At 41.7% G+C, this 27599-nt stretch overlaps 1 protein-coding gene across 1 annotated transcript in view; it reads right to left on the reverse strand.

Moving 5' to 3' along the window:
• The window catches only part of smpd3 (sphingomyelin phosphodiesterase 3), a 74411-nt gene that overhangs the window by 5325 nt on the left and 41487 nt on the right, over nt 1–27599 (reverse strand). The window contains exons 5-9 of the mRNA XM_069686772.1: nt 13396–13471; nt 7175–7336; nt 5733–5822; nt 1967–2030; nt 1484–1652 (exon numbers count right to left, since the gene is read on the reverse strand). Of these exons, the coding sequence (XP_069542873.1) occupies nt 1484–1652; nt 1967–2030; nt 5733–5822; nt 7175–7336; nt 13396–13471 (561 nt within the window). The remainder of the gene's footprint in view (nt 1–1483; nt 1653–1966; nt 2031–5732; nt 5823–7174; nt 7337–13395; nt 13472–27599) is intronic.

The raw sequence follows: 27599 nt of genomic DNA on the forward strand, positions 1-27599 counted from the left end.
ACTCTAACAAAGATCCAAACAGCGTCCTCACTGATGGTTTTAGCTGTTTGTTTCTATCTGAATGTTATATTTGTTGGTATTTAATTTAGTTGTGCAACTGTTTTTTTATTTTCATCGTCTGTTGTCAATCTATCTTCTTAGTTTTTTTCTCTCGTGTTTACTTGGCCCTCTGCCAAGGTTGAGTACACTACTTCCTCTTCACTCTCCGGCAAACTAACCACAGCTGAGTGACGGATTCCCCAAATGATTTTTCTTGTGAACACCCAGTTCATAATATCAAAGAATTAAAAGTTTAAAAACAAGAGACGGCCTCCCCCGAAACTGCCGCCACAACATACCAAGCACACTGTTGTACAGACCGTGGGATTTTCTGTGACATTAACATTCTTCTTTGTTGGAAGAAAGGGGACTTTCTCAAACCAGGAAGACAAATTCAAGCCAAACGTGGACACTGGAATCTTTACTTCTGGCGCTCAGGGTACTTTACTTCTACCTCTATTGTTAGATTTACCTAGAATTACTGCCTTCTGTTGTTTGCCTAAACCAATCAGTCAGGTTCCAGTTAACATGCATCAGTGTTTCCCAGAGAATGATGGTGTTCCCGTCACTGGTATGGGGACTGGGTATATTTTACTTTAAAAACAAAACAGCAAAAGAAGGACTAAAAAAATCCAATATTACTATCCTATCAGACTGCCTTATAATAAAAATACTTGTACTACTTAGACCTCTATCTTTACTGTTAGTACAACTGTGTCAAGTGGAATAATATGTTAAAATATTGCCTGTTGCTAAATATGGATATTAATCTATTTGTTAAAGACACGACTGACATGAATGAATGTTAACTAGGATGACAAAATCGTGCTGACCTTTTCTTGCATGCTCCCACGTGTTGTCCACGTGTAAATTAAAGCCCACAGAATAATTAGAAACACAAATGATGAAATAAATATGTGAGAATTTAGAAGGAAGAAAAAATAAAGAGAATCTAAGAGGTTGTTTATGAGGAAGCAAAACTAATGATTCACGTGGGAGCCATGGGAAGTGAAATGGTGTTACAGTAACTACTTTCTGGCACAGGGTGGCATCAGGTAGCTGTGATTTCAGAGACACAGAACGAGTCAGACCGGAGAGAGGGAGGAAGAGCGAGAGAGAAAGGGAGAGAGTATGAGACGCTCTATGCAAATGATGTGATCCACACAGACACACAGCCATTACAGTATCGCCCTCATTCCTTTCCTCCCCAGGTCATATTGTAGGGCTTTATTGTTCGCCTCTCCGGCGTTTCACGGCTTTAATTATTTGTATCCATGAAGTAAAATATTCTCCTGTGAAATGTCACCGGCCTCCAGTTATGTTCCCTGGCTCGAAAAATAAGCAATGATAAGGTCCTTGTTGCAAGGGAATAAATCAGGGCAGATCACTTCTGTGCTGGTCTTAATTTCAAACAATGTTATTACAATCCTCTTTAAATCCATACCAGTTTCCAGTCCTGCTGCAGGTGCTCGTCGCTGTAGAGGATGTAGTCAATCCTGCGTCCATTGCCCTTCAGCGGGATCTTCCTCCCCTTCTGACTGCTGGCGGGACACTGGCTTTTACTGGGAGGAAACACCAGGTACTCCTTCCTCCCCTCCTCATTCTCCATCACTCTGAGGGAGACAAATGGGGAAGTTAAACACAGGTAATAAAAAGAATGCACAATAATTCAAGGTAAATACAGAAATAATGCTACCATTTCCTGCAGAATCAAGAAAGAGTGCACTGGAAGATAAATCATGGAGTGTGATACTTAGGTCAAAGGTCACATGTCACCAATACCTATGAATACTTATTATATATAGTAAAAAAGCTAATGTGTGTTTAAAACTTGTGGTTCAAATTTTGATAAGGTCAAAGGTTGCACTTTAGCAAGTAGTGGTTGTGGTAAAGGTTAGGACAAAAGGTGTCTGTGTGTGTCACTTACTTTTGTAAACTTTCAGGTGAACTGACCTCGTCGTCATAAAGGCCACTGGGATCCAGCAAAGTACCTGATGAATGACACAGTAACATTTTATGAGACATTTTTATCCTTTATTCAATTTTGCTTAAAAAAAATCTAAAAGGAGTACAAGTTGTTGTATTCATAGTAAAAACTTTCTGAAGTCCAATGTGAGATCCAAAAGAAAGAAGTGCTCTTTTGATAGTGTGAAGTGACGGCTACGTTTTGGGTCGCCAAATTTTCCGAATCTGAACACCGGAACAGACAATAAGGCCTTCCATACGCAAGTCTGACAAACGCTCACACTGGATATCTTGCAGCGTCCACACTTTCAAGACTACAGCTCAATTACACATCTGCCCTTTTGTGTGCAGTAGTTTGCGTTATCTGTTGTGATGAAGGCCACAACGTTAGCTAGGTTAGCATTACAAACTAGCATGGCTGCTAGCCAGGCATTTAATTCCTCAGTACTTCAAATTATTACCCACTAGAGCTTCCTGCTGCATTGCTAATACTGTGTCCTAACGGTGAGCAAGTGTCGACCCATTGTTTAACAATCATTAAGAACACAGTGACACCCGAGTCTCATCCATGTTTACAATGCAGGCCCAGGCTACTTGGTTTGCTGCCTCCCCTTCTGTGCTGGAACGGGCACACTGACTGGTATGATAGCAGAATTGATCTTCACTTTGATAGAAAACTTAAACCTTCGATAAAAATGATTTGATTTTGTCGTAACAAGACAGGAAATAGAATTTTATGACCACTTTACACCAAAAGATTGAGATGACGAGAGCGCTAGACAACTCAAGCAAAACTCTCATGATTTCATTGGGAAAGTGGGCACGTGATTAAGATCCTGGTTGTGTTTTGAGGAATTGTCCACAAATCTTAAAAGCTGTCCCTTAATTTCTCCTCTGTGTTTTTCATCCACAGCAAACAACATACCTTCAAATATGGCAGCAACTGTTATCTGTAACCTGTTTATTGATCCAGAGTATGCTTTACAAAGCCCCCCTCACCATGACAACCAGCTTCTTCCTTCTATCATATCCATTTTTAAAGTACAACTTGGCTTCTTTCAGTGTGGCAAAGGAGGCATGACTAGGCCTTGTTCTGAGAGTGTTATCTTTATGTCCCCTAGACGACAATCCACTGTTCTCAACCTGAGAGACATACCAGCCCGAGAGTGAAGGGCACTTAGAGATCCTCCTGACAATGAGGATGTGAGGCCGGTGGCTGGCTAATGTGTTTAAAATAAAGAGAGCAGCACTTTGGAGTTACTCTCAATCCACTGCTGTGTTGGTAGATCTTATAAAAAGTAAGCATCTGATCTGCAGCCGACACTTTTCACAAGAGCAGGTTTTAGATCACTGAAACAAAGATGGTGAGGTGTTAGGCAGACTGGCTGCTGCCTGTCTACTTTCAGCTTCTTTGGGAACGTGTAGATTTACATGAGATTCGCTCTTTCAGGCGGTTAACATAACCTCAGTTTTACTATCATCATAAATTCTGGCATCACCAACAAGCTTTAGTGTGTGTGTGGGGAAGAAAATAAATGTTCTTTCACACCAATTCTGACCACAAATCATAAAAACAGTGGGAGCCACACTCTGTGGACTCGCTTGGTTTTTGGTTTGTGGTTGACATGTTTAATCTGCTCTCACACATGAACTCAAAGGCATCACCAAAAAGAGCCATTTCAGTTAGGAGTGGAGAAGATCCACAGTGAGAGATTTTTTACTGAAACCTTTAATTTTCACTTCATCCATCGTGGGACTGTACTTCAATGCTTTTTAACAACAAGTGCTCCCAGGGCAATCATAATTCCCATGAGATTTGAATGCAACACAAGCTCTACGGCGTGTTGGGAGGTTCAGATCAAGCAGAATCCCAAGCTTTCTGAGTTTAGCACATGTTTTTTTAAAGGAACGGTTCTCTGTCTGTATGTACTGTCTGTCTATCTGTCTGTCTGTCTGTCTGTCTGTCTGTCCTTTACAGATCCCGAGAACCAATCATCCCATTGACTTCAGACTTGGTGCACTGCTGAAGATTGTGGTGCTCAACTTTTAATCTTTAAAGCCAAAGTTCCAGCAGGTGCCACTGTGTCAAGTTTTGGCTGCGACGTGGCCTCCAGGGTTTTTTCGAGGGCAGCCTGGTTATTTCTTGTGCTGCCACCGGAGGTGCAAATGCACGTTTTCAGGAGTAGTGCTTCTTCACTAAAAACACAGGCCTGGCGTATTTTTTCATGGAGCTGCTCGACAGTTGTGTGTATGAATGGTATGGCAAATGTGGTAAATTTCCAAAATAAAACACATTGTTCGGCTCTCGATTGTAAAATGCGACACTGTAGCCTGTAACAGCGTAGCCTGTGGAAAAAAGGACAAAACTTTCAAAATAAAACATTCTTGGATTCTATCAAATCTGTCCACATAAGCCATTTTTTTGCCATTTCTTAAAGGCCACTTTGTATTGCTGAAATGTACTATAATAGAAAAGCCTTTTTTGCTTTCTCTCCTACACAGTTTGAACAATCATCACTTAATTTGGCAAAGAACATATCAGGATCAAGCTGGAAACATGTACATTTTTGGATAGTGGTTACTCCATACAGTTTTGCTACAGCTGGCCCCAAATATTGGCTCAAATAATGTGGACATGGCCAATATTACAAAAAATGTCATATCGCCTGAACGCTTTGTGCTAATGGGACCAAATTTGGTGGACATGTATGGTGTCTGAGTGATTATGAAAAATTTGGTGGCATTTAGCCAATAGGTGGTACTATAGCAGCTTTATCTGACTATCAACAAAGGAATCTCCACCTCTCTGTAAAGTGTGTTTTTAAAAAAAAAAAGAAGATCATTCTATTGACTCAGGGTTGGGTGTTTTGCTGTGTCCAAGGCAGTGCTTAGAGTAAACTCGATCAGATAAGCGGTTCTGGAGAATGCCCCAAGCAGCTGTACTGTGCTCCTCCACAATGCTGCAAACAGCACTTCTGATGGCCCAGCAATTGGCCTGTCTGAACAGATACTGCACTGGCTTTGTGAAATCAATCCGGACAGTCAGTACATCTCACAATCGCTGGCAGCCTTGCCTTTTTTTTTTTTGTCTCTTTATTGTTTTCACTGAGGTCTAATCTCCTTTGGATGAGCATTATGAAATAGGATAATGTGTCCTTCCCTTCTTTCATGGATTCATCGATCCATTCTTGTCTTTCCTCTCTCTTCCCCTCCTGTCTAATAGAAACCGAGCAGGAGGCAAAGATCTTTCCCCTGATTCACTGCTCAAAATGTCCCTGTCCAAATAATTAAGCCCGTCACTGAACGAGCCCTTTCACTACTTTCTGCCAACACTGTCCCATAAAAATACCGCTGGCCTAAATAACACGTCACATCCAGACCAAAAACCCTCCAGTATTTACGTCACTAATGCCCATGTATCAGCAGGCTGTACTGGGTGTATTTTAATTCACACTGTGGGTGCAGCCTGATTTATCCAGACAGAGCCAGATTATAGTCGGCTCTGCTCGGCATGCGCTCTATGGATCATCATATTTCCTGAGCCACTGCGTTTATGTGTACTAACACCTGCATTTCATAATGTAATGTAACATGAGAATTAGATCGTGATTTATATGTGCCAAAAGATGTATGTAAATGCATTAATCAGATGTTTACGTGCATTAAGAACTGCAGAATATGTAGTTCAGCATGTGACTGTGTGTGTGTGTGTGTGTGTGTTTGGTTACCCAGAGCCCACGGTTTGTCCTCCCCTGGCCCCAGGCGACACGGGTCCTTGTATTGAGTAAAAAGTGCATGCTGCTGCTCCAGTTTGTCCTCTGGAAAAAAACACAAGAGCACACATAAAGTACACTTTAACAGAAAGTTAAAAGGTGAAGTCAAAACAAAGTCCTGATTCTTCATGTTACATCATTTCTTCAGGAATAAATGGTGGAATTAGTAAGTAAGTGCCAGTACTGTGCCAGCATTAACAGTTGGTAAAGACGGCGACAGCGAGGCTTAGTTAAGATGACCTCTGAGCTCAGCTTATTTGTGTAACAAATACCACGAGAGAGCCAAAACAGATGAATGTCCTTCACTCTTTATCCCTCATGTGTGGAACCCTGGGTGTGATTATTGAGGGGTGATTGTTTGGGTGTCGAAATCGTTCAACACATGTGGAAGTGCTGCTGAGGACTGAACCATCGGTGTGTCAGTGTGTGTGTCTGATTTTGCACGAGACTCTGTCATCAGTGCATGAATGTATGTGTGAGGGAGTGAACGTCAACATTTATGTAAAGTGCTTTGATTGGTCTGCAGACTAGAAAGGTGCTGCGTAAGTACATTGGATGTATCATTTACCACGTGAGGGGCTGTTGCCTTATTCTGAATGAGCAAACAGCCAATCACATAACAGCCTCCGCTCTGACTGTCTCGACTGACAGGCTGAGACGTCGTGATGAATGGTGGCATTGTGGAAAAGTGGCCACTTGGAAAACTGGCTGTGAAATAGAAATGAAACATTCTACTTCTTTAGTTCCTGTTTTCTGTACAAATATATCCACATTAGCTCTTTCCGTTTGCATCTATATTGATTTTGGGCTATTTTAGTGTTTTGTTTTGCTACTTCTGCCACATATTTTGAGCAATCATCATCAAATTTAGGTACAGATCATCTCGAGACCAGTAGTTATTTTTTTAAATATTTTACTATGACACAGTAAAAGTAGACATAAAATGAAGAACAACAGGTACGTCGTTTTAGTAAATCAACATCAACCATGTTCACAGGAGTACATCAGACAGGTAATGGCTTATTAGTGAATTAGAAATTAATTGCACTTAATTGTGAGAGAAGCAATAATCTTCCTGTTATGTGTTACTGATGAGTAGTGTTACATACTTTTTTATCAATGTTAATTATATTAATTAGTTAGTTTCCACTGAAAGTAGGCCGACACCATGCAACTGTAATGTGTCAGAGCTCTAGGAGTTCTTACACATTCTGCACATTAAACATCGTAAAGCATGCAGTGCTTCTAAGGGGCATCAGAAAGAAGAGTTATTAAGGCATGAAGTCTATTATCATCAGTCATTATGTTATAGAGGCTTCATTTTTAGTGTGTGGAACGATTGGCATAAAATATAGTGTATTGTTTTAGAATCTGATTGAGCCGTGACAGCTGCGTACCTGAGGAGCAGTTATCAAAGTTGAGGTCTCCCAGGATGACGTCAAAGGCCACCAGGTCTTCCAGAACCTTCTCTCCTTCGGGGGGTTGGGACGAGGCTCGGCGGAACTCGGCCCCCCACTGGAGCAACAGGTCGAGCTGCTCGCAGCGTACAGATGCATCACCTGGTGGACGGAGCAGACATACAACATGTTTCAATGAAGCTGATGTACAAATGAGAGAGGGGAGAGGGGCAGGAGAAGATGGAGAGCGGGTATAATGACCTTATTTCAGTATTTTTACAGTATGTCAGAAAGTGAGTAAGTAAATTACAATTCATACTGATACAATATTAAACAGTATGGTATAATAGAATAGAACATAACCAGACGAAATATGAATAAAACAGTAAAGATCAATCCAGGAAATAAAAAACAGTCCAATCAGCTCTGATTTGCAGGCGTCCATCTCATACATCACTCATACGGCAAGTCTGGTCCAATCATTTTTATTCATACAGCCCAAATATGCAAAATGTGTTTCTGAGGGGTGAATTCACAAAAAGGTTGGTTGGCTTTGCAGCTGTTAAGCCTGCAAAATGAGACATAACTAAAAAGGTTGAAATGCACCTCTGCACTGCAGAGCAAATGCCATGTTGATGCTCCGGTGCCGTTTGCATGTATTTGAATAAGTTCATGTGCATAGATTTGGTGCACAATTAGCCCCTTTCTACACAAATGAGCCTCAATGCAAAATAGTCTGATTTATAAACAAAAGCATAAATACCCACATGCAGTTAGAGTGAACATTTTTAGCATCTGAGAGTTGGTGGTAACTGAAGCAAAGTATTTATAAGGGATGTCGCGCGCAGACTTTTCTGTGATCATGACAACAATTCGTCCTTTATTTGATGCAAGATCTATAAATAAAATTTTGACATTTTTACTCTGATCAGAGGTTAAATGTGTCCGGGGGATGTCCGGCAAACTATTTCAAGGTTTGTGGAGACGGTCTGGACAGGATGGAGAGTGTTATTTTTACTGGAACAGCTGCTCTCGCTGGCTCACTCCAGGAACAGAAAGCCACGTTACAGACGGTGAAACTGGGATCACATCTGTTCAGTCTGGGCTTCAAAATAAACTTGGAAAAGATCTGTCCATTCCCATTGTCCATCTGCGGGTAGAAATGAACTCAGCAAAAGAGCACTGCTCTCGCAGAAAAGATTGCCATGTTCGCAGCTCCTCTCCACTATAAGATATCTCCAAACACAAGAGCAAATTGCACTGAGCTGCAAAACTTTATGGGTGTTTGTGCTGGAAAATCGTGAGAGCAATATTCTTAGTGAATCAGACCTTGAGAGGAGGGAGATAGCGGAGTCAATTTATGGTGCTATCAGAGGCTGCAATGTACAAAATATAACACCCCCTATCCTCAGACCCCTGATATGTATTAAGCAAAACATCACGGTGGGTCAGAATATGATTATATAAAATAATACAGTGAATCTCGATACGCTGAGTTGCTGTCAAACGACGAGTTCTTCACTGCTTCACCTGTTAATACACTTACCAATCGCTGACAATAGCTCAACTTGTCCATTTACAGTAATACTATAGAGTAATTTGAAAAAGGCCTTGCATTAACAAACCCACAGAGAATTATCACTCAACTCTGCAGATCCCCTTAAAGGAGAAATTTGTCCCTGGAAAGACCCACTGTCAGTCTGTAATCAATAGAGGCAATAATATTTAAAATTGGCGCCATAGCTGTGGAGAAGTTGTCAGCTTGTGGTTTAGCCCCTTCTACATTCCTACAACACCCAGCATGCACTGCATTGCTGCATTGCCCAATGAGAGACGCTGGAGTGAAATACTATTGTTACGCTGCAGACTTTGGCTCTGAGCCGTACAGAATAATAATCTGGCGAGAATAAGCCGGTGGATCGTCTAAAAAATCTTCGGGTCTGCAGTCTACATTTCAAACTTGACGATTTTGAACGAGAGATGACACTGGAGATTGAGGAAGTGTAGTTTAGGAAGCTCCCTGGCCTCTGCCACATGATGTGTTTTACGTAGTCTGTTGGAGGTTTTCCAGGGCCCACTGGAGAAGCGGACGGCGTCCTACAAAGGCTCAGAGTGAAATTGCATTTTTTTCCTACCATAAAAGCATTAGCTCCCCATGATAGCATGATCGGACTGAGGTTGAAAATCGGCAAACTGTCCCTTTAACTGTAAAGAGTGTTTTAGCCTCTTTCAGCTCTTTGTTTGGTTTGATAGTCTGCAACAGATTTGATTCATCATCACTCCTCTCATCAATCTTGTTTCCAGCAGCAGCAGGCAGCTGTTTGAAGCAAAAAAGCTCTGATAAACACACTGCATATCATTTACAGATCAGCCAAAAAGCTGACAAATCATGCAACAAGCTGGTCTCATCCTGTGACTGCAGAGAGTTTGCACTTCTGATACGTTGTGTACTGTAGCATATTAAACTGCATACACACTCATTTAACTGACTTACTTTACTTTTACTTGATTTATTATGTTACTAATATTAGTGACAAAATATTATGTCACATTTGGTGCTTTTTAGCTCTGGCATTGTTTTCTCCTGATGATCTCTCCTGCCAGAAAATCTGATAAATTGGAGCCGGAGAGAGAGAGGAGGGAGGAGGTGACTAGAGGGAGGCGGTGGGTGAGAGTGTGTGAGGGAGAAATAACAGCTGAATAGAGGAGAGTGTGAGAAACAAAGAGGTGTCAAGATGTTGGTGGGTGAGTAGGTGGCTTTGGCTTTGATTACTCTCAGCTTCAGCTCGAGTACATGCGAAATGAAATGTTTTTTTCTGTTCCTGGATCAGTTAGAGGGAGATGGAGAGATGAAGCTGGAGGTGTGGGGGCGTGTTCGCTGTACATTTTCTTGTGTGTGTGTGTGTGCATACTAGTTTTTCTTAGCCAGGCTTTCTGTATGTGAATACTTGGATTTCTTTTATAACTTCATATCAACTTGTATGTGTGTACCCTACTCTCCAGATCTAACAGTCTTGTTGCAAAGGGCCCTCCAGATCCAGAGGAGCAGTGCAGCCTGTGCCTGTGTATCCGTCGCTGGGTAATAAGGCTTATAATATAGTCATATTGCCATGAAGCACTTCTAAAATGATCAAATTAACCTGCATGATGAGTCTAGTAACCATCTCCATCGAAAAGTTGTTTCTATTCAGTCCCAGTTTTAATTTTAACAACTTTTGACTTGCATGCAAAAAAGTGTATTTAGTAAGACTCATACGCTTTAACAGCACATAAATGAAATTATATTCAGAGTTCAAGCCCATTAAAAAGCCTCATCAAAAACAGAACTCAAAGCAACAACAGACAAAATGCATCAATAAGAAACTCAATCACCCCTTTCTCTTGTCGGTTTGTCTGTGTGAGTCGATGTGTCTCCTCGCCTCTCTTGATTTCTGTTTAATCACCACTAACAAGCTGTCGAGTAAATTCATAATTAAAACTAAAATCACAAAAGGGACACTAAACTGTGTCTTATAAAGAAAGTGAGTGGGACAATTTTTAAATCTGAAATAATCTCTGCAGATCGTGGAGCAGCCACAGAGTTAGTTTTGTCTGAACAGCCCACTTGGTTAACACGGGCATCAATTGGAAGCAGGCAGCGCTGCTCTCCCCCCCTGTTCCCTGCTTCCCTCCAGACACAAAAACATACACACGCACACACTTGCCCAGGGGAGAGCGGTTTGGGTGAGCAGAGGAGTGTGAGTGTCTGTGAGACGGAGTGCGACATGAGAGTAAGCAAGAGAAGTGAAACACAGAAGCCAGTCTGATGCTGGAGGGTTAAAAAATGTGTTCAACATTTTTGAAATAGAGTCATTCACAACACCTCGATACATTCAGTGCATCTGATGTATCGCCCCTCCTAATCTGAGCATCATAAGAACTGATAAATGTTAAAGCAACATTATATAAGAGTTGCTATTTTTTGTGTTTCAGCAATTCACCTTCTTGCAAAGAAGTATAATCCAGTATCTTTTGTCTGACCTCTGGCTCTTCACTCGCTTTTCTTCTTTTTCGTCAATATCTTTAGTCTGTCCGTCTCGGACATGATGTCTGTCTGAAGATACTGAACAGTTAAGTAACAGGAGAAGTTGACCTTCAGACATTCTGTTGTAACTTGTTCCTGCTTTATGATATTACATGTGTGTCTGCATAAAAGAGGCTCAGTTCTCACTTTTACAATCCAGTGTTCCATCAATATCATTTCACTTCTGTTATTTTAATGTTACATAATGATGCTTCAAGGCAGTCTTTGTCAATTTAAAACCAGGAAGTCCCTGAATAGCCGGCGGTAAATACCAGAGAGGAATATGGCTTCAGTTCAACCTATGAGGTTTCACATCATCACATGTTGAACAACTTGCAAACTGCAATGTGTTGAGAAGTACAAGCTCTTACAGCACGACTTCCATTTTTTACATCATTCTGTGGGCTCTATCATCATCACATTATGTATTTACTAGTTTACTTCTGATTTTACAAGTTGTTGAGGAATATTGTGTTTCGGTCTGTCAGGACTGAAACTTGCAACAACAAGTTGCATGTGTCTGCCTGCAGGGCTAATCTCTGGAGATGGACTTTGTACATGCAGTCTGTTGCAACAACTATGTGTAAGTTCAAACTAAGCCAAATTAGAACGGAAATGTTGACTTATTAATGCAGAAAATAAAGAGTAGTTGCATCACATAAATAAGTTACATACAGTGGCTGACAAGTGTAACCGTTCTGCAACAGCTCCAAACGATTCAGGAAAAACAGGCTGTAAAATCAGAAACGATGCAAACTCGATGTGCAGAGGTCCAACACATATGCAACACGCTGCAAGTGAAAAAAACGTGCTGCTGAAACAAATGCATTCACAGCAAATGACTTGCAAAGACATACATTTTGCAAATATATATATATATATATGTATATATGTCTCATTTTTTGATATACGTGTTTTTCATTAGCGGCACGTTTCTGTCTTTGCATATGTTTCGTGCTTTTGCATGTGTTTCTGAAATTGCCGCCTGTTTCTCCTGATGGAAATCATTTGAACTGTTGCTGCGTGTTTCACTGGTCGGCCACCGTAGTTACAACATAACTCTAAGTAACAACTAAATGGTAACACATGGCCGTATTGTAGGTGTAAATGATAAAATGTCAGAAAATGGATACTCACAACATTTATAAATGCCAAATGCCTCATTCAAGTTGGGTTGTGGACATTCCATCACTTATTGAGCATGTTAGTAAAAATGCACCTGCTGGTATCCTGATTAGTAAATTTCATGTTAACAAAGCCTCTGCTGTACACACGACATTCCCTCTCGATTCTCTTTGTGACACCCAAACATCACTGTGCACCGTGTCTTCAGCCTGCACCTTCATGATCTTTATAAAATGCTTCCCCCCCGCCACCTCCTGGATATAATTGCTTTTTGATTGTTGATGAAACCCTGTGATGCTTCTACAATCACACTCGGTACAGAAGCTTTCAGACACCTGAGATGCCGTCGCAGCAGGTTTGCAGATTAACAGCACACGATGTAATTGCACATCAAAGTTACACCACAATCAAACTATCACTGACAAAGCAGAGTGCAGTCTATGTTCTGTGTACAGTTAATCACACTGCATTACACTTCTTGCACTCGAGCAGGAGAGATTATCATACACAACTACTCCATCCTCTTAGAAAAGAATCAGGTCTCCGTGCTCCTCCCCCTTTTTCTCATCCCCGTTCTCGCTGTCTTACCCCCTCACCCCCTCCTCTCCCCTCCCCCTGAAGGCTCTATGTTTGATGTATCTTTAGAAACAGCCCTGGCTCAGCTATTTTTAGACCAGTGAAAAGCGTAGGAGGAGCCCAGAATAGAACAGCAAAGGGGGAGACGTGTCTTTGGTAAAAAATGAGGGAGGCATCGACCGGAGGCTTTAAATAGGCCTGTGACGCCTTAAACCGCTTGAGCCAGTCGCCATGGGAACAGCAGGACGAGGCACACAGGGGTTTTGATGTGCCCATTTATCTAGCTATCTGGACATACAAACACACTCAGTCATGCGTGCACACACATGCATGCACAAAGATTTTCTCCACTCCAATAGGCTGTATCAATGAAATCATATAAATGCTCGTTTGCGCATGTTGTGTGTTTGTGTGGCGTACAGACAGACGGAGACAGCTGAAAAACATGTAACTGTACCTTCTATGGCGTGGAGATGCGTACACGTGACATATCCCACAACCCTTTGCTCCTGATGGGAGGTGCCCACGTGAACCTGCAGGGGAGCAGAGACAAACATGACATGGAGTCACTTCACGGCGTTCAAAGCAGAAACATCAAAGCCCACTTAGCAAGTGTGTTTGTGCATGTAAAGCATGCAGGTAACACCACAGCCAATTAGATGGTGTGATAGGAGATGAGGCGAGGTGGAACTTTATTGATCCCTGTGGGGAAAGGGAGTCATTACAGCAGTTATTTAATAGCAGCAGTTAGAGTGTGTTCGACAAAACAGCATGTGGGCCAGTAATATGATGAAAACAATGCAATAATGCTAATGCAATATAAAGCAATTACGAATTCTGTTATAATTATAACGAAGCAGCTTATTATTAGTAGGTTTTAAGTGGAATAACTAATTATGATTTCCCTCTGATAGACCGGATATTAGGTGGACGTAGCCTCTTGGTTCCTGCATTCTTTCTAATTAGCATACTAATGACCTATGGAGGCTTATATTTCTAGCTCCGCCCACCGGTCAGTTTAGAACCGAAGAAGCCTTTCGGATGAGAGGTGAGACGTCTTCAAGAACTTCAACCAAGTCAAGTTGCCTTTTGGATTAATCTTAGAAATACCTGGAAGACTTTCAAGTCTTCTCACATGGTCACACTCAGAGTAAAATAGATGAAACAGCAGGATATGCTGAGATTAACAAGTCCCTAATAAGCAACCTGTCAACCGGGATATGGATACAGCACCGCCTTCTAGTCCAAATATGGTCACTTCCTGTTCCAAAAAGAGAAGTCGGCCAAAATGTTGGACTTGAGGCTTCAAAAGTGTACATCCACAATGGGTGATGTCATAGTGGCTGGATCCACATTTCTTGTTATAACTATGTAACATAATGACATAATTGTGTATTATTGTATTGTATGTACTGTATTGTGCTGTATGTTTTTTTTTCCCAAATTACGACATTTGTATCTCATAATTGTTATCACACGTCAGATCATTTTCATAGTTGCAAGATCCTTTTTTGTAATTATGAGATTCTTACCTTAATGTTACAATCATGTGATAAGAATCCTGTAGGCATATTGATAAGTATATTGTTTTATAATAATGTAATAACAACATAATTAAGAGATACATATATATCAGTTTACCAGATACAGATCTCCTACTAATGAGATATTGTCTAGGTTATACTTTACTGAATGCAGTGTCCGTCTATAATGCATACACAGTATCATTATAAAATCTGATGCCACATCAGAGAGATTTGAGAAAATTAATATCACAACAACACAACGAATTTGATGATTACAGATGTACACATGACAAAAAAATGGATGCAAATTGTCTTACAGCAACTTTAAAAAGATTCAAAGTCCTGATAAAGTCGTACTGGGCACATCACAGGACGTTGAAACTGTATATGTATGCACTTCTCTTCCCTACCCTGACTGCTCTCACACAGCTGATTGCGGGCGGCTGCAGCAGTAACATAATCATGCATTTCGCTGCATTTGACTGATGTTGCTAAAAAAAGGGGGAGGATGCAGGGAGACCTGCTGTCTCTGCTGATGAGCACCAACACGCACATACAGTGTTTGCCCCCTGTGTTCACTTTCAGACATGGAAAAGCACTTTCACTCTCAGTCGCATACATTACGTAACTAACGTTAAATAACTCACATGCTTGCATTAAGGAGTGAACTTCTGAAAATCAGTGTTGGCATTGTATCAAAACTTTAATGGAAAAGGGGCCTACACACATATTTTGAAGCTTATGTCCACTGACAGAGCTTCTGTGTTGAGAGTGAGAACAGGCTGTGTATCATAGGAAAAAACACCTTTTCTTTCTGAAAAAAAAAATGCAGTGCTGACATTTCATGCTGCATTACGAATGGACTGCTGTGGTCCCAGGGGCACGAAACATTCATTATCAGCAGGGAAAATGTCAGCTATTGATCCCTGTTCACAAAAGGCCTGCATCTGGATGGCTCCCAAGCGTCAGCCTAAGATGTTCTAAACAAGAGGCTCGGCTCACTCAATCCTCATAAACACTGCAGGAAATTTTTCAACATGTCCTCATTCACGTTATACATTTTTTAGTAATTCTTCCCGACAGCATTCCTCCATCCCCCGAGCAGCCGCGTGTGCTGGGCTGCGGTGAATGGAAGATCACTGGAGATTTAATCAGACACCTTTAGCATCAGTGCTGAGAAGTCCTTCAGCCACACAGAAACACAGCAAGCAGTGAGGCTGAGGCTGGCAGCTCTCAAGTGCCGGTGGGTGGATGCAGACTGATGATGAGGAGGAGGAATAAAGGCTTGCAAAGAAAGAGAGATGATGATTGTGGGGTGGTTAGTTTGAAGTGGGAAGGCGGCTGGGCGGAGTGGATCGAGACTGGAAGAGGGGACTGAATACACCCTGTAATGTCCACTTTAAAGACAGCCTTGGATAGAAGCGCAACAAGGATCAAACAGGGAATTTTGGAAGGGTATATATATGTATATATATGTAAAATTGGACATCAATGTAGGACCTAATCTAAGTAATCCAACAATCCATACTGCAACAATGACAATGGAAACAGACATGATTGCACAACAGGGAAATGTATGTTGGACAGTTTCGGTGACCATGAAGGCTTGTTAAGGAAAAAGCTGGAAACATGCAGGCTCGGAGGCTTCAGTAAAGTTAGGTGGGCCAATCCCCTGCTCAGCAGACAACACTGACCACAGAAACAACCGCAATGGACCTATGATATCAGGATCTGAAGCCAGAACCCCTCACAGTGAGAGCTGTCAGGCAACTCCCTTATGACACCCAAACTCGCCACTAGTACTACTTTGTAGGACAAAGCTGAGGCTGAGATGGTGGTCTAGGACTACTTAGGAGTGAAAGATTTTAAATCTATATATTCTGAAAAGCACAATGTGTCATACTCTGAAAATTAGTATTGCCATATGCAACCAAGTGCCTGTAACTAGATAAAAACATAACATTTTAGCATGTCAAAGGATTGTTTAAGAACCCTTCACATTCATTGCACTCCTGAAAAGTTCCCTACATTGTCCTGCCAGCCTCCCAGTAAAGTGTCTGCAAGAAGTCGGGCGAGCCGACGTGTGAATGCAGCAGGGAATAGTGAGGAACATTCCTCGCGAGCAAGTGGTCTGGGTGATGATGTTTATATCATGGGACCGGTGCGAAACCAGAAGAGCGACACATAACAGGTTGAAGAAGAAGGATCATTTACAAGACGACAAAAGATGTCCTCAAATATGTGCGATTGGGAGCTCCTGGCTGCGAGGGCCGGTGCTGAAATTGTTCGCCAGTTGTGCGGACCATAGTGTGCTTTTTACGTCCTGCTGTCTCGCTGTCAGGGACATGTGTGAAAGAGCATCTCTGGAAAATATCACGGGCGAATGGTCCTGAAATTTTCTGAAAATCGTCAGGAGTGCATGTGAGAAAAGGGCTTACATCTACCAGGAAGTAAATTGACAACTTAGAGACTTGTCGGCCTGTTGCAGTGTCCCTTCTTGTAACTCCAAGACAGAAGTTAAGTACTTGATAATTACTTTGATACTTTGATTTTATAACTATTTGATGTACTATTTGTCACCAGGCAAGATCATCATTTAACCTAACAAAGATCAAAACCAGGCCTTGTATTACTGAGTTAGCTCCAACAGTCACTGTTTGTCTGGTCATATTACGGCTGTCATGTATCTCTGAGATAGGTAGAAGGTTGATTGCAGTGCACTCTGGGATATGTAGTACGGACGGAGGACCAACAAAGGAAGACAAAAACTCATAGCACTTAACTATTAGTCCCCAGCACACAGTTATAAAGTTCTCATTTACTCAATTTTTTGCTCTATTTTCATTTCCACCATCTTCTGAGGGAAATATTGAGCTGTTTATTGTCTGTCTGCCAAACTGAAATCAGCTGCCTGCTGCTGCTGGAAACAACGTCGAGGACACCGGTGAGACTGACGCTTAAGAAGTTGTGGGCTGTGAAACTGAAACAATGAAGTGAGAGATGCTAAAAAAAGCTCTGAGGGTCATGTGAGGGTCACAACAACGCGTTACTGACATAGATAATCATTGAGCTTAGGTTAAACAGGTTCTAGTGATATGAAGTTTCCTCCTTCGACTACGTTACCGCTGCCCACTTGTCCTCACATTCCCTGTTACCTCAAGAAACTCCTCTCACGGTGATGTCACGCTTTCATTCAGTCAAATTAAAGTGCATTATTTAAAATCAATCCATGTCTAGTATAATGAAAAAATACCCTCAACGTTTATCTCTGTGGTGAATTAATCACAGTGTTAAACCGCCCTGCTGAGGGGGGAGGGGGCTTTCATTTAGACAAATGGAAGCTGATTGGCAATAATGGGATGGCTGTTTTGGCTTGGTGTCTGTGCGGAGCTCGAAATGAAAAATCCTAAAAGCCACAATAAAGCATTAGCCTGATTAGCTTGACTTAAAGAGCAAACAGAAAGCTCACATTGTGGACTGCAGTACAGTAAATACACCGAAGAGCAAAGGCCGTACATTTCCCTACCAATGTTTGAGCCACTAATTCAATTACTCCTAATGGAGTGAGTGTTTTGTGAGAACGGGTGGGCAATAAGAGGAGGAAAAAAGTCGTCCAATTTTGTTAAAATGCACTCTCAGATGGTGAATTTACTTCTCTAATAATGTTGCGTAAGATGTGAGTCAGTGGGAATGATTGTGTCTGTGTTGGTTTGCTGATGAGAGCTGACCTATGCAAGAAAACAAGAGAGCAAGATATAACTTTATGTAGTACAAAGGTTCCCAAAGCTTTCAGACGATGTAGCACTATGTACCAAACTATATTTCCCAAGAGCCACTTCACATGGCAGAATACAACGGCAGGGAAACAATGGAAGAGCCACCACGCCTATAATACTTGAATAATCTAATTGCAAGAAGAAATGGACAGTAAAGACAGTAAAAATGTGTGAAGACTGCAGGAGTGCACAGTTTGAGTCCATGTTGGACTTTCTTCAGTGCAAAAACTTTAACTCCAGTATGGACTATTCAGTTTTAACACTTACTGTACAGGCTTACAATGTAGCCCTGTCCCTTTAAGAAACCCCACCCCTACAAGCCAGCTTTCTTCTGATTGGCCAGCTCTCTGAAGCCTGCTGATGTCACAAAGTGCAGCGTGTAGAAAAAACTGTGTGAAACCTGGCGTTCACAGCAGCCTGCAGACTGAGCCTGGACATACTTTTACCTACAGATTTGAAACTTCACCCACGTTTAGTTTGGGCGACCAACATTGTAACATTACACTGTAAAAATGTATTAAAATGTGAAACAGCATAAAGCCCCTTCTTTAAAAGCCTTAGTCTTGATTCATTATGGTTCTCTGTGTGCGAGTACTTCCTTGCATTTATATATCAACGTATGGAATGATGTAGAAGAGAAGGGTGCCTGTCTTATAGGACGGGGCCCAAAGCAGTTAGAGGTGAAATAAATTTCACATTAAGTGATGAATATTTAAAGGGATAGTTAAATTTGTGTAAAACGCTGATCAGTCTCTTGCTAAAGTTACAAGAAAACACTGACACCACTCTCAAGTTTGTCTGTTAAACATGAAGCTGCTGGTAGTTTCCTGTCTTTTTTGCTAAGCTAAGCTAACAAGCTGCTGGCTTCGCAAAGAGAAATGAGAGCAGCACCAATGTTCTCATCCAACTCTCAGTAGGAAATCAAATGACTTATTATAATTTCTTTAGGTTCTGCCAGCTTTAATTAAATCCATAAATTGAAGGAGTCCAACCAGCGAGTTGAAATAACACAAGAGTCTGTGTTTGTTTCTCTTACATAAATTCTGTTCCTTTAGTGCTTCTTATTTCTCAGTTTGAGTAAATCTCACCACAGGGATCATTAAAGTTTAATCTAATCATCTCATCTTTCCTTTTTTCCCCCGTCTCTCCCACACTGTCCTCATTCTTTCCCTTTCTGTTGCGCCTTCCCTGCTTGTCTCTCTATCTGCATGATGCGCTCTGTATTAATATTTCAAGGCCTTATCTATGCTTCAATAGGTGTGTGTGCACCCTGAAACTGACAAGAAGGCCTGAGGGGATTGTTATGAGTGTGTATGTGTGTGTGCACACTCATGCATACGAGGAAGAATGGACTTTCAATGTGTTTGTATCCACGCTCTCTGCTGAGGAAGTTCAGATGATGCGAGAGCTAATTGTAGTTCTGCATCGTGATGAAGGAAAAGCCTCAACTGGAAGCAATTTATGCCGATGTGTGTTGAAAGTGTTTCTCCCCTCCTGCTCTTTACGACTAAATATAATGTAAAATGAAATGAACGGCATTTCTTTAAAAATGAAACAGAAAATGAGTCAGAGCGGGTTGGAGATGACTTCCTCTCATTACAGCATCGAGACAGCAGAGCGGAGCTGGAATGAGCTGTTCGAGACGATTTCACAGTAGGAGCCAACCAAAAGCCTAATTATGAAACCTCCGAGGCTGCTGTAACTAATTATCTTAACTTTAGCATCAGACGAGGAGCGAGCTGAGATTTCACCTCGCATTAGTCGCATGAGATTAATCGCTTCACTTGGAAACCAAGCAGTCAAATTGTCGTGATGACAGTGTGTCAGCGCAGACTCAGGATTAATGATGAGCTGTGGGTTTTTTTTCCACATGAGCAAAACCACAGACGCTCTTACTTTTCAGGCTTTCAGTGTGAGCTAAGCGGCAGTGTTATCTTTAGGGGGAGGTAGTGAAGCCAAAGGGTGTTTGCTGCTGTAAATCCTGTGCAGTGTCAGAGAATAATTAATGTCTGCGTTCATTTCTGTTTGTAGCTAACGGCTTTCAATTTACCGTCAATTGTGAATTTGCTAAAAGAGCATTAAAGTCTAATGAAGATGAATGTATTTAATGTTGCATCCATTCATCCCCATCCATTGCAGATTGTATATCACAAAGCTGTTTTTAAGGCCTGGTCAAGTCCAACCTGGAGTCCATTAAGAGAAGTTCAAACCAATCACACATCAAATGAAACTTCTCAAACTTCAAGCCAAGTCACAGGTCAGGTGAGACAAGTTGAATTCAAGACATATTTCAAACCAGGTTGCAAGTTAAAGTCAGTCGAGTCAATCAATGCGATTTTAAGTCATCCAGGTACGGTCAAGTCTCAGTCAGTTGAGACCAGCTCAAAGCCAATTTACAGGTCATTCAATACAAGTCCAAGTCTGATCAATGAAGACATGTTTAACTCTTCAGTCAACTGAGAGGAGTTAAGTTTTAGAAATTTTTTAAGAAGTTTAAGAAAAAAATCTCAAGCCAAGTTGCAAGTCAATATGGACAACATCAAGTCCAGACCACCCCAGTTTAAGACACAAGTCAGCTGAGACGAGTTTAACATGAGTTGTGGGTCTCTTAACACAGGTCCAATTGATTTTCTAAACGAGGACAGGTTCAAATACACTCTTAAGTAAACCAAGACTAATTTAATTCGGGACTTTCGGGAATTTCAAGCAAAGTTGCAAGTCACTTAGGAAATCTTCACGTCCAGAGCATCTCAGATTCAAGTCAGTTAAGACAAGCTCAAGCTAAAAGCTTGAGTCTTTAACCAATGAAAACAGGCTCAGGTCAACTCTTGAGTCAGTCAGACTTGAGCTAATCGACTTAATTCCAAACCAAGATGCAATTATGTTGAGCCAAGTCAAAGTCCAGTCTCAAGCCATTCCAGACAATTCCATGTTAAGGCCAGCTCAGCTCAAGACCCAAGTCAGTTAAGACAAGCTTAAGCCAGCTGGTAGGTCACTCGATACAAAAGAACAATCTTAGAACAATCATGACAGGTTTAAATCAAATCTATAAGGACGAGTTGTGAGCCAGTCTCAACAAATTCAGGTTAAATCTCTTTTCACTCAAGACAAGTTTAAATATTCTCTGGAGTCTGCTGGAACCAATCTGAGTCAAGTCGAAGGTCAATCAAGAGATTTAAGAGAAAAGCAGCTAAATTCAGGAATCAAATCAGAGGCAAGCTTGAGTCAGTTTGGAGGTCAACACCAGTCCAAGCGTTGAACCACTAAGGACAGGCTCAGACCAGTCCAAGTCGAATCTCAGGTCAATTCGTCAAAGCTAAAATTAATAAGCTCAGTTCAAGACTCAAGGCAACCAGCTTAAGCCTAATTGCGTATCTCAAGTCCAAGTCTTCAATCAATCCAGACAGGTTCAAGTCAAATCTTTAGGTCAAATGAAACAATTTGTTAGTAAATCTCAACACAATCATATCAACTTTCAAGCGAGTTGAAATAAATTCAAGTCAATACAACTCGAGGCAGTTGATAAATTTAGACCTATCCATGTCAAGTTTTATGTCAAACAAAACAGTTCAACTTACAGTATGTCTCAAGGCAGTTAAAATATGTCCAAGTCATGACTTGAGTCACTCAAGACGAGCCACAGCCAAGTCTCTCAAGTGTTTGAGATCAAGTCCAAGTTTTAGTCAGATTCTAGAAGTAGCACTGAAAGAATAATGTTTTAAGCCTTTCAGCTCTCTGAAAGTTGAATATTGAATTTGATTTTCATTCTTTATTGCAAGTCTGTCTATTTGTACTGAGACATCAAATCCAATTCAAATCTCTTTGGGCTCATTTCTGTCATTGAAGTCCGACTCATGTCGAGCCTTGAGTTAGTAAATGGCTCTGTTATCATATATTAGAAGAGGGGACAGGGATTTGACCCCTTAACTTAAAAATCCACCACCACAAAAGTATTTGAAAAACTACTGATGAGTCCTGGTTCTGATTCATTGCCAAAAAGACAAAATAATACATACAAAAAGAGAATAGATCGTCCCTGACAGAGATGAGACGGCTGCTTAAAGGGAAAAGAGACTGTATTTTAGAGATGCGGCCTGTGTGTGTGCCGTTTCCGTTATGAAGGTTTAATTAAGTTTTGCTTTGAAAGATGGTTCCAAATCTCTTTGGACATAAATAGGAAAGAAATGTGTGTAAACAAATTAAATTGACCTTGTTTGTGATTTAAGGTCCTCCATGTTATTTAAGGTCGCGGTGGATTCAGGGAAACTCCCATTGATTTACTTTCATACCAATCCGGATTGGAGTGTGTCCTTGTTTGGAAGCCTAATCTTTTCTAATGCATTCAAACTCTGTATTTACACACAGGAAACACACACGCACACGCACACACACACACACACACACACACACACACACACACACACACACACACACACACACACACAAACACAAACATGACTCTTCCTCCATGCACTTAGTAGTTTGAAATAATTATAAGAGGGGATAAATGTTGGGACTGAAAAGCTTTAATTACGGAGCCAGAGCTGGCTCTCTCTTTAGGGAAACATTTTTAATTAATAATCTATCTCTGCCTCTCTCTCTCTCTCTCTCTCCCCTCTCTATCTCTCTAGTGCGTCACTTCTCCACAAGAGACAAGTCAGATTTATGTTGCTGACCTGCTGCTGCTCTCCAGGTAAATACATCCTCTGGGAAATTATGAGAATGTGTTTGTGCCCCGAGTTAAAGATGCTGAGACTAAATTCATATGAAGAGAACAGCATTTAAACAGCTCATAATTTAGACAAATGTGCTGATGCTTTAACCCAGGGTGACCAAAGCCCCAAATTGATACACTATGTGCTTCTGCACACACCACAGGTATCTTCATTCGGATTGGGGACAATTATTACCTCACTTTGCACACCAACTGAGACAACTCTCAACAACATGGACTCCATGACAGCAGCACTAAGTTTCCTGGAGCTTATTAGAAAACTTTCTCATAGGTCTGACTGCTAACATTTGGCGTACTGACAGGTTCTGTTGGAAAAAGTGCAAACAAATGACTCATGGGCTTGCTACAGACTTGACAAAAATGCATAATACATCTATTGAAATTTGCAGTCTGAGTAAATGTTTGACTCAGTTAGCGGGAAACTTTTTTTTAAAGATAGTTTGTTGGCTTTTTATTCCTTTATTCACAGTGAGGACAGTGCAAAGGGTCGAGGGTGGGAGGTGAACCCGAGGCCGCTGCATCGAGGACTGTAGCCTCTGTACATGGAGCGCTGATGTAACAGCTGAGCTAAACCAGCACTCAGAGGGAAACTTTTTAACACATGAACAAGTCTTACATTTGGTTAGAGTAGTCATTCAGGTCTCACTCATGTAATTCATGTTGAATTCTAATATGATTAATGTACAAGTCACAAGAGCCTTTAGAATGACTAATAATAAGGTTTCATATTTGGTGTACTTCAAACTGAGTGTACATTCAAGACTTAACATTTGACTTGAGACTTTACATTTTGTAGAAAAATACTTACACACTCATATTAAAAACTGCTTTGCATCCACATATTTGCATACCTGAGTGTGTGTGAGAAAGTGATTGAGAGAGAGAGCGTATATCCCCCCATGTTCTACGCTAAAGTCCGTTCTACACACCTTACAAAATGCATGGTATGTATCAATGCAGCTAGCGGCAATAAAGGGGGATTTCTCACACTCGGGTTACAAGTCGGGTTAAATTCAGAGGCGTAATTTTTCTTCTTAGGTCCCGTTTCAGCCATTTTCAGCAGCAAGCTAAGCGGTAGAGAGGAGCTGCGGTGAGGAGAGACGCATACGCGCGCCAGGTAGGGTTGTTTGCGGATGCTTGCCGCTGCCTCCAGTTGCGTTGCCAGGTCTTATGACGCATATCCCACATAGAGGTTGGGGAACACCCATTTGATTGGCATAAAGCGGGGAGAGTGGGTTAAAATGAGGGAGACTCCTGCCCAAATCGGGAGTTTTGGCAGATCTGTATTTGTGATATATAAATCTCAGCCTTAGACAAGTCCTGCACATGTGCACAACTCTTTACTCCACTTTAGACACTGAGCAAACTGGTATTTATCCTCATCATCAAGATGAGAGAATCCATGGAACATGGTGCACAGTCCTGCTCACAGAGATGTCTGGTTAATGAAGAGTAAAAGCAGCACACTGATGGTTGTGGAGTACATTGAAAAAGAAAGAATTTTAAGCATCATCATTTTAACAACGACTTCTTGACTCAGCAGCCTTGTTTGCGTTTGGTATGAAAGAACAAACACAGAGTCTCTGTGAGCTGCGAACAGAAACACCGAGTGAACATCAGGTACATCAAATGAACTGAATCTAATGAGATGCATCCCAGCTGGCGGCGGAGTGTCGAGTAGCAATGAGCGCGAGTGACCAAAGGTTCACGGAGGGGAAGCGAAGGTTTATAACAAGATGCTGCCTTGGAGGGCCGCCAAGACGTCTGGAGGATGGAGCGAGTGAACAGCAGGCACATCAAAGCCTGCAGCTGGCAGGGAGACACGGCTTGTAAGGACGGGCCAGCGAAAAAGCCAAAGCTGAGCTGTGTTTCATTGACGAGAGAACAACACGCAGTCAGAACAGAGCAGAAGGTGGTAAGAAGTAAACTGCGTGGCTCTCAAAGCTCCTTCAGTACTGATGTTTGAGAGCATGGAAAACAAAAAGTCTCTCACATGTCCGTTTGCAGTGTGACACGTTTGATTAATGTGCTCTGACATTTGATAGCACTGCAGTTCACACTAAAACACTGACCCATGAAGACATCTGCACATCTGTGTCAGCTTGTAGTGCCATAAGGCTCAGAAGTAATATGAATTTATAAAATTATGTACCTATAAATGTCCTTATAACCTTGATGAGGACTTATTATGCTTTTGCCAAAATTTTAGTTTGTAAAATTAGCCTTCTTCAAGCTGTGATTATGGAGGATGCAAGCACTGTTGCATCTCAGAAGGCTTCTAAAAAGCTCATCAATCAGAAGAAAGGTTTTAATTAAGGAGGCGTTAAAGAGGCAGGAGCCAAAAAGTTCGCTCATAGCGCTCTCAGTTGAAAATAGTTCAACTTTTGGAACACTGCCGTCAATGTCATTTTGCCCTCGCCGACCAATCAAAATCAAGAAGGGGCGGGACTTCAGATATCAACTTTGGCAACAGCAATGGCGGAGGAGAAGCTTATCCTCTTGCTTTATCGAGGGTATAATTTCCTTGTCTAGAGCCGCTGCTAATGCCAGGGCGCGATCGTTCTAATGTTTTCTTTGTACAATTTCAGTGAATAAAAGCAAATTTTAAGCATACAGAGCAATTTAAAACAGACGCTCACTACCGAGGGAAGCGGAAGTAACAGCAGACAACTTCATAACCTAGCAATAGTAAGCGCTGGTGAGAAATGGGCGCTGCCAGCGCAAAAAACATTGTTATAGGACACAACCCCTAAAATGCCAGTAAAATGTGACATGTAGTTTTTTCATTCATACACTGATGGCAGAAATGAGCCATGCAAAGTGCCAATGACACTTCCACATGTAGACTGCAGCAGCCGGGGATCAAACCACCAACCTTCAATTGAAAGGCAACTGACTACCACTGAGCCACAGCTGCCCAAAGAACTGAATGAACCCTAATCAAGTGTCTGTGAACATGTCAATTCCATGTGTGTTCTTAAAGTATGAAGATGAGCTGAACCAGATTTCATACGAAGGGGGCCAACATCTCAGTCAGGCTGGGTTGAGAGGCACGCAGTCTAATTAAAGCATGTTCTAGTAGTAAGGAGAACCATTTTGTTTAACCTTGTTTGGTTTCCTTCTCTGTCAGGTGGCAGTAAAAGCAGCTTGCACTGAGACATGCACCTGCCAGCTGGCTGACAGCCAGCTTGTTGGGCGAACCTGGAGTGACCTCCTATACAAGCAAGCGGTGACACAGGGATGTGAGGGCAGCTCATAAGCTGCAGTGACAGGTAACAGGCAGCAGGGCTAACAGGATGAGACTGTCAGCATGCAAGCTGTGATGGAGTGTGTCTTTATTAGATCTGCTATATGTAAGGGCATGTACGGACACAAACAAATAAACGCTCACACACAGCATCAGGTAACATAAAGCGTGTTTATCCCGGCAGGAACTGGACCAGAGCCAGGCTCACATCCTGACAGCCTCAGTATGTGTCTGATTAATGAACTCACAGACTGTCAACACTCATCACAGGGGCATACACACATGCAGGAAAACACACACACAAACAATAGGATACACACAACAACATGCTCATCACTGATTCAGTGCATGTATAAACTCTGTGCACTACTGCTTTTTCTCTCTAAGGAGAACCCTGTTTGTTTCCTTATTATACAGGATGAAAGGATGTTCTTCCAAAGAGGCATGAATCAAACTCAAACAGGGAAATGTACACTGGGACTCACTGGTGAAATCCCATCACTCATGTAGCCTATATGTTTAATGGTAGCCATGCGATGAACCAATTCTAACTCCAAGGCAAGATGCTAGGAACCTTGACTATTTTGAAAGCACCTCCACTATGCATGAAGTCTACATGGCATGTTATATATTCATTGGATCTGCCTTCCTGCTGAAAGTGACTGATGGATTCCATAACTGAGTTGCTACCAGCGGACAGATTGTGTCTGAAATGGGACACATGACAGGAAGTCCCTCAGTTATTGTTAGGAGGTAGGGTATATGGAACTTCTCTCAAGGCTCCATAAATAAGGGAATTGAGAGTTAAAACTAATTTGTCAGCAAGAAGATTTACAAGTGGAAGAAGGTCATGTTTAACAATGTTTTAAAATACACCGATCAGCCATAACATAGGTTGCGAGATGGGGCCTCCATGGATCAGACTTGTTTGCTCGATTGGATTGAGATCTGGGGAAGTTGGAGGCCAAGTCAACACCGTGAACTCGTCGTCGTGTTCCTCAAACCATTTCTGCAGTGTGGCAGGGCGCATTACCCTGCTGGAAGAGGCCACTGCCATTGGATACTGTTTCCATGAAGGGGTGTACTTGTTCTGCAGCAATGTCTAGATAGGTGGTGTGCGTCAAAGTAACATCCACATGATTTGCAGGACCCAACATTGCCCAAAGCATCACACTGATTCTTCAGACCAAGCCACCTTCTTCCATTGCTCCATGGTCCAGTTCTGATGCTCATCTGCCCATTGTAGATGCTTTCAACAGTGGACAAGAGTCAGCATGGGCACCTTGAGCGGTCTGCGGCTATGCAGCCTCATACACAACAAACTGCAATGCACTGTATGTTCTGACACTTTTCTATCAGAACCAGCATGAACTTTGT

This window comes from Semicossyphus pulcher, unplaced genomic scaffold, assembly GCF_022749685.1.
Source record: "Semicossyphus pulcher isolate SPU_LCO1_2020_fin unplaced genomic scaffold, fSemPul1.0.p SCAF_8, whole genome shotgun sequence".
Taxonomy (NCBI): domain Eukaryota; kingdom Metazoa; phylum Chordata; class Actinopteri; order Labriformes; family Labridae; genus Semicossyphus; species Semicossyphus pulcher.